This window comes from Chiroxiphia lanceolata, chromosome 2, assembly GCF_009829145.1.
Source record: "Chiroxiphia lanceolata isolate bChiLan1 chromosome 2, bChiLan1.pri, whole genome shotgun sequence".
NCBI classification, from domain to species: domain Eukaryota; kingdom Metazoa; phylum Chordata; class Aves; order Passeriformes; family Pipridae; genus Chiroxiphia; species Chiroxiphia lanceolata.
In genome coordinates, this window is record NC_045638.1 from 20,745,254 (window position 1) to 20,759,621 (window position 14,368).

The 14,368-nt window shown below is 39.1% G+C and overlaps 1 protein-coding gene across 6 annotated transcripts in view; it reads right to left on the minus strand.

The window, feature by feature from the left end:
- The window catches only part of TBL1X (transducin beta like 1 X-linked), a 196,067-nt gene that overhangs the window by 19,270 nt on the left and 162,429 nt on the right, over window positions 1–14,368 (minus strand). For all 6 annotated transcript variants that reach the window (XM_032679467.1, XM_032679464.1, XM_032679465.1 and 3 more), the window contains 3 exons: window positions 13,927–14,176; window positions 8,181–8,313; window positions 752–893 (listed from right to left, as the gene is read on the minus strand). In XM_032679467.1, the coding sequence (XP_032535358.1) occupies window positions 752–893; window positions 8,181–8,313; window positions 13,927–14,176 (525 nt within the window). The remainder of the gene's footprint in view (window positions 1–751; window positions 894–8,180; window positions 8,314–13,926; window positions 14,177–14,368) is intronic.

A 14,368-nucleotide genomic window follows, 5' to 3' on the forward strand; every position in this document is an offset into this window, starting at 1 on the left:
TCAAGATTAATTAAAGTTCCTGCACGGTCTTGTAAGCTCTTTTTACAATGCTTGGTGGCAGAAAGGAGACATGAAGCAGCCTTAAAGCTGCCCAGGGACACTGCCCAGACACTGGGGATTCTTAAAAATACCTGTCCTCTCTGCTCACTTCAGTATTCTCTGTGCAGGAGCACATTACCTAAGAGAGGAGGTTTTGCAGGATGAAAGTAAAAGGGTTTAGGCAAGACAATTTCACCCAGAAGGTGGGTGGGTAAAGACAGAACAACTACACATGCTCCTACCAAGATAAAGAAAGTAATGTGAATATGTTTTGCTGTGCACAGCATAATTCAAATAAAAGAGGGTCTTGAGAGTCCAACCTCAGAAAAACCTTCACTGGTGCTTTTATCTCCTTACATGCTAAAATAAAGTAACTCTGAAATGCAAATACATTATTAATTAGGCTTCATTATTACACAGATTGCTCACTTAATCTTCATTCTTAAAGTTAACTTAAGTTTATTTTTACCCATGCTCTTAAAATAGAGATACAAATATATAATTGTTAAGCTTGAAGATGGCAACAGTCCTGGAAAATTACAGTCTGTAGGGGAAAGTTCAGCTATTATGAGTATTTGAAACTGGAGGTCAGTAGGTTAGGACAGAGCTTCTGGTCACCTCAGATATAAAAGATTTGGAGCAGCAGCTGTAATTGCCTCTGAATTAAATTTAGACAGTTAAAAACCATGCACAGTCTTAGAAGTTAGCTTACATTCCAGTCCAGTGAAGTCACATCCTTATTGCTGGGGACATCGTGTCCTCCTTCTCTTATGCAGTGCCTCAGAACTAGCTGAGTGGAACCGCTGTTGCTGTTTTCATTGAGATTCCATATTCTGGCCGTTGAGTCTCCGGATCTATAAAAGCAATTGTGGAGAGTTGAAAACTCCTCTTCGTGTCGAACCATCAAACTGTAAAAACTGCTATTTCTGTTTTCACTGAGAGAATGTTACGGCCTTGTAAGAGACTGGAGGAATGGTTGACTGGCTCAAAACTACCAGGAAGTGGAGGGGGAGCAGGGTGAGCTCTGGGTAGGTGGGAGGGCGCGCCACCAGTTCCACACTTTAACGGGAGCGGCTGACCGTGTGCCTTAAAGTTTGCCAAGTTAAGGTTTGAGAAGTGCCTTACTTTGTCTGGATGTTTTAAAGATTGCTAAGTTAAAGTTTGCCAAATGCCTTGTTCTATCAGAATGTTCTAAATTTTGCAAGTAAAAGTCATTGAACCTCCTGAGAATTTTGTTGTTTCTCCCGCGCAGCGCCAAGAGCAAATCCAACCACCTTTCTCTAAACCTACTGAGCAGACCAGGGCATCATAAGCCTTTAAAAAGTAATTTTTCCTTTCCAAATCCTTCTGCACTCCATATAATCTTTAAAAAATGCTAACACACATTTAAATTATATCTATCATCTGAATCCATGTAATAATTTGGTTTATTCAAAGAAGTTTTACCCAAAACACATACACATTCCACATTTTGTACTTCATACCTTAAAGTTAGTATCACCATAACTGAGATAGTCTGGGGCAGGACACTATTACAAACATAACACTGAAGAGAGACAATAGACAGACATAAACAAGCTGTGCCACGTGCCTCCTATAAAAAGTGTGCACATTAGCTCCAAAAGGCTTGCCGAGTCCCTGGTGTTCTTGGAATTGCTGTAGGCTCTGAGCACAGTGTGACAGGACCCACAGGATCAGCACCTGCAGAGCTGTGGACTGTCACCATGGCAGCAGCCTCAGGGAAGTGGACCTCTAGCAGTGTGACAAAGGTGCTGCACTGTCAGCTCCCTGGTCCTGCCTGGGTTCCTCTGACAGCTACTGCAGGAGTAGGAGGGGAACTTAAGGCTGCCTTAAATTTGTCTATGGCCTGTTCATAATGTACTTCTGTTCAGACAGACCAGAACACAGCCTTTGACAGAAGACGTCTTGTAAAACAGCCTCTCTGCATTAAATCAAGCTACAAAGTCTAAAGATTAGGAAAGTAGAAAGGCAATTTAAATTATTTTTAAAAATCTTAATTTCATTTTCTAAATTCATGTCTACAGGGTCCTTCGCTGTCTGTAGCTTGGCTGTTTAGCTCATGTTGTTTGAAAAAGTGGCAAAATAGCTACTGACATAGCAGAACAAGACAGAGACAGTATCAGGATTTTGATCTATTTTATAGGCTGATTATTTTCCACAGAGGTGTTTTTAATGCAGGTTGAAACCCTGATTTTGCTTAGAAAAACTTTTGAGGAGGAAGAGTTTATCATTATCTGCTTGTAAATAATATATTTATTTTGACTTTGCATAAATTTTTCTTCTAATGAAAAACATCTCTGAGGCAGAAACTAATTTGCAATGGAGTGGAAGACAGTATGATTTCTAGTTAATTCTCTCACTCCCCCTCCTCCCTTATTTAAAAACAATCAATAACAACAAAAATCAAAACAATCAAAGTACCTGGATTGCTTGTTTTGCCCAGAGGGCAATTTTTATTCACATGTAGGTGGAAACCTGGAGCAGAATTAGAATCTCTCTTATACATCCAAGAATTCATACAGTCTAGATGAAATTCTAGTGTTGAGATACCTGTTGTGTTAGCTTTCTCTTTTTTAAAGTAATGACTAAAACTTCCTTTCCTATACACTAACAAGGAGGAAAAGTCTTCCTTCGAAGACTAAAAACCTGAGATCCATTTTTGCTTTGATAAGCCATGTTTTACTGAAAAGGAAATCCATCACATGTGAATACTAAATTTTCTTTTGGCCTACTAATAAAACATTTTAATTATTTATACTAAAAATCCCAGGCAAATTTTAAACACTTGACATGTCTTCAAGTGCAAATATTGACCATGCAATTATCGAACTTCATTGATCTCTGTACATTATTTTACCAATAATTTAGCCAAATTTTACACAAACAACAGTTAAACTGTAAAAGCAGAAACCTCTCTGCATGTATCAGTGGCTCTGAGCTCTGCTGGGTCATGGCACGTGGGGAATGTGCCCCCATCTCCTCTGAACCTTTTGTGCCAAGCTGAGATGTGATGGCTGGCCAGGACTTTGCTTAGCTACTGCTGTACAGCCATTCTTTAATTTTTGGCACTTTATCTTTCATGTAAGTGATTAAAAAATAATTCAAATCAGGGTAATTTTGGCCACCACAGAGAGCTGTGACTGTAATATAAATCCTTACTTCTTCAGAGGTCCGAAAAACTGACAATTTTACACATGTTGTCCAGCAAATTAACAAAGTTAATTATGAGGCTCAGAAGTTAAGGAACATATTTAATTGTGATCATTAACAATAGTGGGAACATAAGTCTTTCAAGGCCTGTTTTATTGGTTAACATGCTAACTAGGAAATTCCTTCAGTGTTGGTTTCTCCATATAAGACTCCAGGACAGTCCTGCCCGCATGGTAATAATCCAGTTTGTTATTGGACTCTGTGAATAAAGTACTCAGTCCCTTGGCTATCGAATACAATATCCTATTTGCTAGTTCTAAAAGGCTTATGTTTTGTTTTTCAACAGTTTTATTTAGTCAGTTTTCTGGCAAGGCCTAGGCAATCTTATTTTCCAGTATTTTAATTTTGTTTTTCCATTTTCTTCTTCCTAAGGCTACATAAGCTATTATGTGTCCCTGCAGAGAGGCTTTATAAGCCTACCAGTGTGTGGCAGGGGTATTTGTGTGTCTTCCCTTTTGTTGCTGGGGGAAAAAAAAGAGTATTGTCTGCTGTGAAAAATATTCTGATTTCTGTTGAATGATTCAATGAACCCTGACTTATTAGAGGACCATAGTTCAAGCAAAATTCAGTAAGATATTTTATCTCCTTAGCTCACAGAAGCATTTCTATCTGCATGATAAAGCAGCTCTTTCCAACATGCAAGTCATGAACACTCGAGCAGTAGGTGTACTCATCTGCACCATGGTAGAGTACTGCCAAATTTTAAGAAGGCTAGTTCTGAAAGAATTTTATTTCATGCTCTCCTGCCTGAGTATGTTCTTCAGCTGCAAGTCTTACAATCACTGTTATTATGAGATGCAATATTGCTAATGTGTATTTAACACTTTTTGGCTCCAACAGATTAGAGTTTTAACTTTTTTATTTTAAAAGAGATTATTAAAAGCATAAAGGGAAGGGAACTCCTCATAATTTTTCTGACACCTAACTTTTCCTTAATAAAGCAGGTCTCCTAAAGTAAGTGCCTAGTCTTCCTAGGTAATCAGTACAGGGAAGTGCCTCACAGGTATCCTGAGGGAGATCTCTGTCCCACTGATTCTACAACATTGCTCCCAGCAACAGGTTATTCAAGTAGACCTCCCCAAAAGCTGACCACTCTGCATTAATGCATTTGATGCACTGAGGAAAACAGTCCCAATACAGTCACCTGCTAATGAATAAGTACTTACAATTAGCAGAATTAATACCTGGCACTAACATGGCAGGAGTGGTGTGTGAAAAACACCCTCAACCTGGTAATTCAAAAAGGTAATTTATAGTGGATCCTAAACCACTGATATGAGCGGTACAGTAACCTGAAGTGTTATATAAAACCCAGAGACCATGACAGCAGATGGCCTGGAAACATCTTTTCTTGCTTCGGAGAGATACAGTCATAACTGAAAGATCCTGGACAACAGCTTTTACGGATAACTATTTTGCTGACTAGGGAGAGCAAAGGTGCACAGAGTGATTTGCAAAAGACAAAGTTCCCCAAGTGAGAGAGGCTGGCATAGATCAGCAAAGACAAGCAAAGAAATCTACTGTTAGCTTTTGGTAATGAGGCCAGGTCCTTCTGCTTCACAGCTACATGAATTACTTGAAGGGTATGGTTGGATGTCACAGAACAGAACACACTCTTGGAAGCAGCAGTGGAACATGATGACAGAAACATCCTGAATTCAACAGGAAAAGCTTTTGGAGTTCAAGGCTCTAGCAGCCTTGACATTTACAGTCCATCCACTTCCACACTGGGAAATTCAAGTATGTTCAGAACACTCTGTGTCACTGGACCATGATGACCTGTGCGAGCAAACTGACAGGTTATTCCCTGGCTAGATTTTGGCTGGTTTTAATTAGCAGTCTTGCTTGGGGCCCTGATGTTCTGTCTGAATAACTCCTGGGCATGGCTTGGTGGTTACAATGTCCAGAGACGATTCCCAGTGTGCAGTTTGTTTGGCAGCCAGGGCAGTTTGCTAGCACAGACACCAGCTGTTTTGTGCCAGCTGGCTTTGGTGCCTAGGAATATTCCCAGGCATGGTTAGTTTACTAATGTGAATGCAGCTGTAATGGGTTTCTACAATACCCAGGGAACATAACCATCTGCAACAATTTAAATGTGTCATAAAATTAAAACTTAGATATTGAAAGATAACTACTGGAAGAAATCAGTCTTTGGACTTATGGTTGGGAGTGGCCAAATCTTGATATTTACTCAAGTACCTATTTTTTTCTTTTTTTTTTCTTTTTTTTTAACCTGTCCAAAACACTCTGCAATTATTTGTTTTGGAATTTTGATTTCCTTCATCAAGGCTATATGTATACATGGCTGTATGCACACACTTCACTGTATTATTATAATGCTTCTGTTCATAACATCTAAGCATTCTTCTCATAGGCATCTGCTGACAGTCATGCCTTTCTTTGATAGCCTTTACTCGTATTTCTAGTCTCCCCATCCTCAGCTTTAAGGGTTATGGGTGCGGTGGAAGAGGAAGAGCAGCTGCAGAATATATTTTTTCAAGCTATTTGATCAGAGAAATTCCTGTCTCTATGTTGTATTTTGAAACAGTTCTTTGCAAAGCCCATAGAGTATATATTCCTGTGCCACTCTTCACACACTAAAAAATCAGCAACTGGGTAAATGCGACATTAAATATCAAAATCCCTTTCTCTCAGTGGGATACTCACTAAATCTGGAAACCAATGCTCTAGTTTTGGGTAATTCACACTATATTCCTCTTAAACAGCTTGCTTCAGATGAGGTTCTGAACCTGCATTATTCTTCTGGTTCTTTGAGGATTACATCAGGTTGCTGTCTAAACTGCTGCTGCTAATTGTTAGAAAAACTTATTGCTTGTATAACAAGGCTTGAAGAAAATACTTTGCCATGAACTGAGATTTGATTCAGCACTTTATAAACAAAACAAATGTTTATTAATTCCTCTATTTAATAGTTAGGTTTTGAAATGTATTTTTTAAGACAACAGATGGGTACAATCAAGCAGATGGGAAACCAGAAGAAAACTACGGACTGGGTAGCACAATATGGCTATTATAGAATCTAATAATTTGACGTTCATGCATCAGACTAACTGCTGTCTTTTTTGTTGAATCATTACTTTGTAAAGGGCAAACAGAACTGCAGCACACTGTAGATCTCTGGGAATTTCTCCCCCTTGTTCAATTGGTGCTGTAACACAGAGTTTACCTGTAGATAATAGCTCACACTGTTACTATACCAGACATCTCAAAGGCCTCTTTGTGCAGTGGCATAATCACTCAGCTCTCTTCCTTCAGTGTCATTCTCTTCTGTGCATTCCATGCCACTTCAGTCATGTAAACTTCATCAGGCACTGGCAGCTGCCTTACCCGAAGGCTAAACTGTGTCCCTACTTCGTTTCTTATGAGCAGGCTAAAATCTGATCAAGATGCACATGCTGCATTGCTGTTAGTCTCCATGAGACACAGCACCTGACTGTACTTCGTAACCATGAGTATATTTATGTGCTTCTACAGTCAGTAGCAAAGCTTATTAAAAAAGACCAATTACGCTGAAGGGTAAAGCTTCATTGAAGGGGTAGTGAGAGTGTACTCCTCTACCTTGGATGTCTGACTACTGGTTCTGATCATCACCCTCCAGGTTTAACTGAAACTGTGTAAGATACCACTCTCCCAGGGATCCATCTACCAGTGCTTAGTACTACTCTGAGGCAAAGTTAAACACACACTGGTTCCTCAGTCACTGCACTACATACTCTGGTTTATTAAATGCTCCCCCATTTAAACTGTGAACACTAGGACTGTGAACCATGGATTCTAGGGAAGCAGTCCAGTATGGCAAGCACTGACTTGCTTGAAATGAATAAATGAACATACTTAGGGTTGCAAATGCTAAAAGTACTACCAGGCCTGAAACAAAGCATTCCAGAATGAAGCATATTCAGCAGGCTTCTGCTTTTCAAGAATTCAGTTTGTTGTCTGAAATTATTTTTTTGAAATTTCTATCTTCACTCTCTTAGAGATCTCTGCTGTTTATCCAAGCTTGAATTTACTTGAATTTTCTTTCCCATTTATACTATAATTCCTTGTTCTCATGTATTAAGTGAATAAAGACAAGAAGACTATTCTGATGATCTTGCAAAAAGCTGGAAATAAAATAAGACTCTCCTCTTCCTTGTGAGAAATGTATTCTAATACTGCTAAGTAACATTGAGCGATTTACCTGGTCTAAGTTAGATCAGCTTTCCTCCATGTTCCCAGCTAGATTTCTTAAGTTTAGCCTTCACGTTAAGGTTTAACTTTAAGCATGACCAAACACAGATTCCAACAGTGCCTGCATGTAGCTCTTGGGGTATGTTTGCAATGGTACTTTTGTTCGGATCAAAAGTGCTTTTTGTAAGTCATTCTCCTGACTGATCCACTTGCCATGCTGTGGTGGTCATTGCTGAGCAGTCCTGCAGAAGATAGACTGGACTCCCTTCCAATGACACTAAACCAAAACATTTCCTCAAACCTCTCCTTAATGTTCAGCTCATTGGACAAACTTAGGTCCAGTCTGAAGCCTCCCATCTCTATACTTTTAGAAAGAAAACATGGATGCCAATGTCTGAGATCCCAATGCGAACCATTAACCAAGAGCAGTAGATTACACAAATTTCAAATATTCAAGGAATTATCCACAGTGATTTAAAAAATATTTTAAAAAATTTGACTGTATTCAGGGCCACAGAGTGCACACCTTAAATGTAAAAATGCTTCATATTCTGCATCATCTTATAATTTCTTAATTGTTACAGAGGTACTGCTGAAAAAAACCATGCTGCAGGCCGAAAAAACAGCTTGGAGAATATTCATACCCCGAACACACCTGCAAGTTCCTGCATTTCTAAATATACTCTAACTGTGGAAGCTGGCTTCAGTCATGGTCTTACCCAGATGCTAACAGGTCACTGACAGGGTTCCAGGCACAGATGAACACCTCTGATTCATGGCCCCGAAGGACTGTTGCTTTGTTAGGAGGAATTTCAACATCCCCATCAATTTCCATTGGCTTTGAATGATTATCTGTGAGGAGATAGATCAGAAAAAGCAGTTTACAAGATGCAGTTAGGTCTACTTTAAAAACAACCTAGCTACTCATGGCCTAAAGCTTACATCAACATATACACTATAAATAATACTCTGTGTTGTGTCACTGACCATATTACTCTATTTTCTTCCCTACAGTAATTCAAATTTCTGACATTTCCTCAAAATGTAGAGCTTTCCAAAATATTTTGTATCAATGCACGTAGCTTTTCTTCCCCAAAACAGTCAGCATTTATTTCAGTATAGTTTTTTTTTAAGCTGGCTTCATTAAAAATTACTTACAGATTTTTAACATACTTTAAAAAAGTAACATACAGCACATACATTTTCTTACACAGTGTCCTGTAAGTAATATGTGTGCTACTCACAGAGAATAAACTAAGAAAGGACCTCATTCCAAGAGCATGGCAGGGAAATGGCGAGTGATCACCTTCTCATAAAACATAAAAAGGTACCAAATGAGTCTTAGATATTACAACATATGCATGCTGTAACTCTGTGGTTCTTTAGACTGCAGTCTAAGTAACTTTGTTTTTATAAAGCTTTTTTATTTCCTTAACGAAAAAAAAAGTGAATTGTAAATAATGAATTTCTCTCAGTAACCATTCATTCCAACTTGCATCACAAACCATGTTTTTACTCCAGACTCTCACTGCTTCATTATAAATCTTCCTCATTAAGCTCTAGCTACACTTCCTGGCAGCAACACAAGATTATTATCCTCTGCAAACAAGACACCAACCAAGGACAGGTGACACACTGAAACAGCAGACAGCAGATGCTACACACAGAATTATGGCCCATTTTGCAGGGAGCACACCCAAGAGTGGGTAGCTGGCAGGCTGAGGCAAGGCAGCCTCATGTTACCTAATCAATGCCTTGGCCAGTTGATCTGCTCTGATTGATCAAAATGCAAGTGCTCTTTCTGGGTTAAGTCTTTTAGTTAGTCATTCTTTAATCACATATGGAGATCCATAGGTTTGCAAGTAGAATAATTATGCTCTCTTATTGCCACATCTTTATGGCATTTAAAATCAGCCATCTGTCCTCATACTCCTGCTTTGCTGAGCTATTGCCCATCGACTGGAAAAACAGACCTGCATGACACTGCACAACTGCCATCCAGATTTCTACCCTTACCCGGGCTTTCAAATACCTTGTTTGTCTCTGCCTAATTTATGCTGAGTCACACCAGTAGCACTTCTCATTGCACATTTGGTCAAGTACCCTAAAACTATGTCTGTGCCACATCTACGTTACAGACAGAATGGAATCTACATGTAATTCAATGAGTTGCACAGCACTGAGTATCAAAATCAGAAAACAACTAACAGTAGTTTCACACCCCATTTCTAATTAAAGATACCTGTATTTTTAACTACACTTATTACCTTACCTATGGACTTGTTGCAAAAATTAAACATTAGAAATGCTTATTTGTAAAATCTACAACTATGCTGAGCCCATACGTTAATCATTGTCCTTGACAATTCCCTATGTGTATGATTACTAAAAGTAATACTGTCAAGCTATACCAGTACTCAAGATTTAGCCTGACACTAGCAGCTGGGAGCTTTGATGTGATATTCTGAGCAGTCAGGCACTGAAGAACAAGCAATGCTAAAACCCTCCAGAACATACAAGCCCTGAACTCACAATTGTCTATTTCTCAGCACAGCACAGATTCACCAGGTTTAAAGCATATTTTCACGAGAAAAACAGCAGCGTGACAATGGCTATGCATTCATCTGTGTCCTGTTCACAGTGTGAGTTGGAAGCTGGGGGTAAATCAAGAAGATATTTCAAGCACTTTAATTTGAAAAATTTAAATGAGATGCTACTCTTACAACATTGGATCCTACTGTTACCTGCCTGGCTCTAAAGGCAGGTCTGCTTTTCACTCTCAATTAAAACCAAATGACAGCTGGGAAGCAGCATTACTCCAAGGTCCCAGAGTCAAGAGGTGTTATCAGAGCAAAGCCATCTGATACTCAGAAATATTTTTTGTTTGTAGACGGCCAGATGGAGGAACCTAGACACACACTTTGAATGTTATTAACTGCTGTGAAAAAAAAACCCCACAAATAATCATGCTGTGAAAAAGAAACCTTGATTAGCTGATACCTGCATTAGTACATGCAAGAATGACTGGCCTCTGGGAGCAATGAAATACCTGCAGGATGATTTTGTATTGTCTTCCAGTAATGATTTGCACACTACAGCCTTTGTGGTTCAGGAGAAAAGATGGAAAGATGAAGAGTCTTTCAGAAATCATTTGAAAATGTTCACATTATATGTGTTTTCTTCCCATTTTCATCAGTAGTCAGCAACATTCATATTTAGAGTGTTATTGTTCAGCACAAAAGTTAAAATGCCCCATTGAACAAACAGGACAGTTCAGGCTTCTGTGATACTGCCTCAGGCTCTTGTCAGATTCAGATAGACATTAGCAGTATACAATGGTTACAATAATGATAACACCAAAAGACTGCAGAAACCTCTGAGCACAAAATGGCACACTCATAGGAGTGACAAGCTCTTTACGTAGCACAAGCTCTTGTGAGCCCTGGTCTCACCTGAAAATTTGGCTTTCCTATGGATGTAGCCACAATGTGTGCATGGGGAATGACAATAAATAGGTGATATCTAGTAACCATCAAGAACAGGCTTCTTTTGTTTTAAAGTATCTTCAGAGCAGAAAGCATTTGGTTAAGAGCACATTTGCACAAAACTGCCTCTGAGAGAGTCTCTAAAAGAGAAAGCAGTTCTACCAAGTGCAGCAGATCCTCACAGGTGAAAAACATAATCTTCAGGTCACATAGAGGAGGATTCTGTTAACACAAACATTTTCTAAAGGTCAGAGGATCTCTGGTTAAGTTTACACTATATTCTAATTTTTTTCCTCAAATGTATTAAAAATTCCAAATTACTGGAAATCAGAAGTCTCATTCCCCCAAGCTATTACAACTGAAGTTATTTGGTTTTTTTAAAATAATAATTCAAAACACTGGTAATATTAACTCTCTATGTCCTCCAAATAAAAAAAAAAAATATATTTTAAAGGTCTTCCAACTGCTAACCCTGTCTTTTCTCAGGAAATGTGTTTTTTTTTACTTGAATCTTCAACAGGCCTTTCACTGAGGTTGTTCTTTATGGCTGCAGTTAAAAAGGAACAGGGCATAGTCCTCTTCCCAGAGCATTATTTTTCTTAAACCCAAGCCAATCTTTGCAATTAATATGAAACAAACGACACTAAAAATATTTGAGTTCTAAAACAATCCAAAGTTTGGCTCCATTTCTAGATGCAGACTTTAATTTTTTTCCTATAATATTTAAAATGACTTGAAACTGAAAACATTACTTGGGAAGCAACAAGAGAAGGCAGAGATTTTTTTATTCAGTATCTGAATCTGCACCTCAAACTGTTGTTATTTTTGTTGTCTCTTCTCTTTCTTAAATCTATCATTTTATACGTGTAATACCACACACAAAAATAAATCATATTATATTAAATATATTAAAACTTTTTTGGAAAGACTTACAGTGTCAGGGAGAACTCCGTGCCAGAATAAATGCAAACTAGATAACTTCTCAAAGACACCTCTTTCACCTGTCTTTTTATGTCTTTTTATGGGAGACTTCCAGGTAATGACTAAGGACGCTAGTTATCATTTTTCAATTTCACATTATTCAAACCCATCCTAACACATGCCAGTTCTATGGAATCCAACAAAAGTAAAAACTTTTGGTTTTGGGAATGTTTGAGAAGTTTCTCACAGCTTTCATATCAGCAGTCTTTTCTACCCAGTAGGTCTCCCAGTACTACTTTTTTCTCCCAGGAATAGTCATAAAGGACTTTTCCTTCTCAACATTCCAAGAAAAGGTCTGCAACTCTTTGTGAAAATCCTTCTACTAAAAATAGCTGTGAGAATCATTAATGTTAGATCTGAGAAATCAAGGCTTAGAGTGTGGCTATAAACCTGAACTGATCTTTAAGGCTTTCCTTTTATTAATACATTAATAATGTATGTTTCTTTGGATCAGAAGGAAATAAGTCTGAATGGTTCTCTATTTGTGATAAGCTGATAAGTCTTCTACCTTAAGAACTTCTTTTTTCCTGGTCCTGAGATAGCAAGACTTTCTCCAAAAATTTTCATGTATCAGCTGAATAAATGTGTCAAAAACCAAAATGTCAGCGTTTGATATGTTTAAAAGTACTTTTTTTTTTACATTTGGTTTCTCAAATGAAAAATGTAATTTAAATAATTGCATTTTTATTGGGGGAAACTATCCTGTCTAACTGGAATTCTCTGAAGAAAAACCTGGTTTGAAAGTATTTTCCTCACTCACCCACACAGGAATCTAGTCAGATCAAAGAGAAGATGGAGACTGATAAGGGTATCTACACTGCGGAACAAACAAAATCTGCAGTGACTACAATCCTGACCTGTCACTTGTCTGAGCCAAAGAGCTATTGGGACTTCTACAAAACCTGACATGCATGTTCCTCTAGAATTCCCTAAGGAGGCAAGTGGGCAATAAGGTCTCATTTCAGAAGTTAGGCAGTACCCTAATAGGACTTGCACACAGAAACCAGAACCAGTAATCACATCTGCCTCACAATGTTAGCACATCAGCAAGATCTAGTTACACAAGCAGGCATGTCCACTCCATGTTTGACATGTCTGACTTTAGATGTCTAAGACACGAGTGCAGTCTCCCTGAGCAAAGGTGAATTCAGAGCTCTTGAGAACTGACTGTTCCCACAAACCAAGGAAATCTCAGGAAGGTAGGATCTTCTATTGGGTACCTGCAGCAAACTGTATGACTAAGCACGTCCTATTAAATAAAAGGCTGAGGAACAATTTTCCTCTGTGCCTTCAAGACAGGTTGGGTGCATCCAAGCTGTCTGCTGGGAATGGTCCTTGGCACAAGTGACTCCTTATCCTGTGCTTGGCAATGCTGTATAGGGATGGATAGTTGGTACAGTACAAACTGGACTAAAGACCATGACAGTAAGGTTATGGATAATCCTATGCTCAGACCCATTGTACAAGAATGGAAGCTGATATAGGCCAAATTGGGCCAAAGACCATGCCAAGGCAACGGATTCTCATAAGACAGTTACTGCACAAGGCTACACTCTGGTCATACTGTATTTACACAGATATGGCTTGTAGGTCCCAGCCTCTCAACCCATCTTTCTCCTAGCCTGGCCAAAATGACAAGCTTTGGCTACAGCTTGTCCCAAATTTTATCAAATATCTAAAAGCACCTATAAAGCTGATAATATCAATAAAGCCTGCTCTAAGGAGAGAGCATAGAGTTCCACTTCTTGATCCTGTCTTCAACTTGCAATTCTGAGGACATCTGAAGTTTCTGGATTCTGAGAGGAGACCAGTAAAGCACAGCACTGTGACACGAAACGTCACTTTTACTTGGCAACCTTTCTAGAAATACCCCGTCCTCCTGAAAGGACTGCCCTTAGTTCTACCACCTTGCAGAAAGTACACCTTGCACCCCACCTTGCAATTAAGCACAAGAATATCACTGAAACAAAAACTGCCCAGAAGTGGCATATTGTCTTACTTATTGCATGTGCCCCATTCTCCTCTCCATTCACAGTGGCTTCTCCGTTCTTTGGTGTGTTCTGCTGGGAAACAGCGGTCGTCGTTGCTCCTGCTGTCGCTGCCGTTGCTGCCGCTGCTGCCGCTGCACTGGCTTGTTGCTGAGCGAGCTTCTCTCTGAACGCTTGCTGTCGGGTCTGAACAACATCAGGCATCACCGCGTCTATCAGAGACAGTGATTCTATTGGCCTGCCGTCAAATACTGTACCATCCTGCAGGAAAATGAGCAGAAGGGAAACCTCAAGTTTAGGATCTTCACCACTGAGGCTGGAAAAGAGGTAATGACGTAGGGAAACAAAACTAGGTTGTGCGAAGATACTGCACTTCGACTTATCCAACAGAGCCACATGACTGTGGACCGGTTCTCTCTCAGATCCATGACAGTGGTACTTATGGTCCACTTA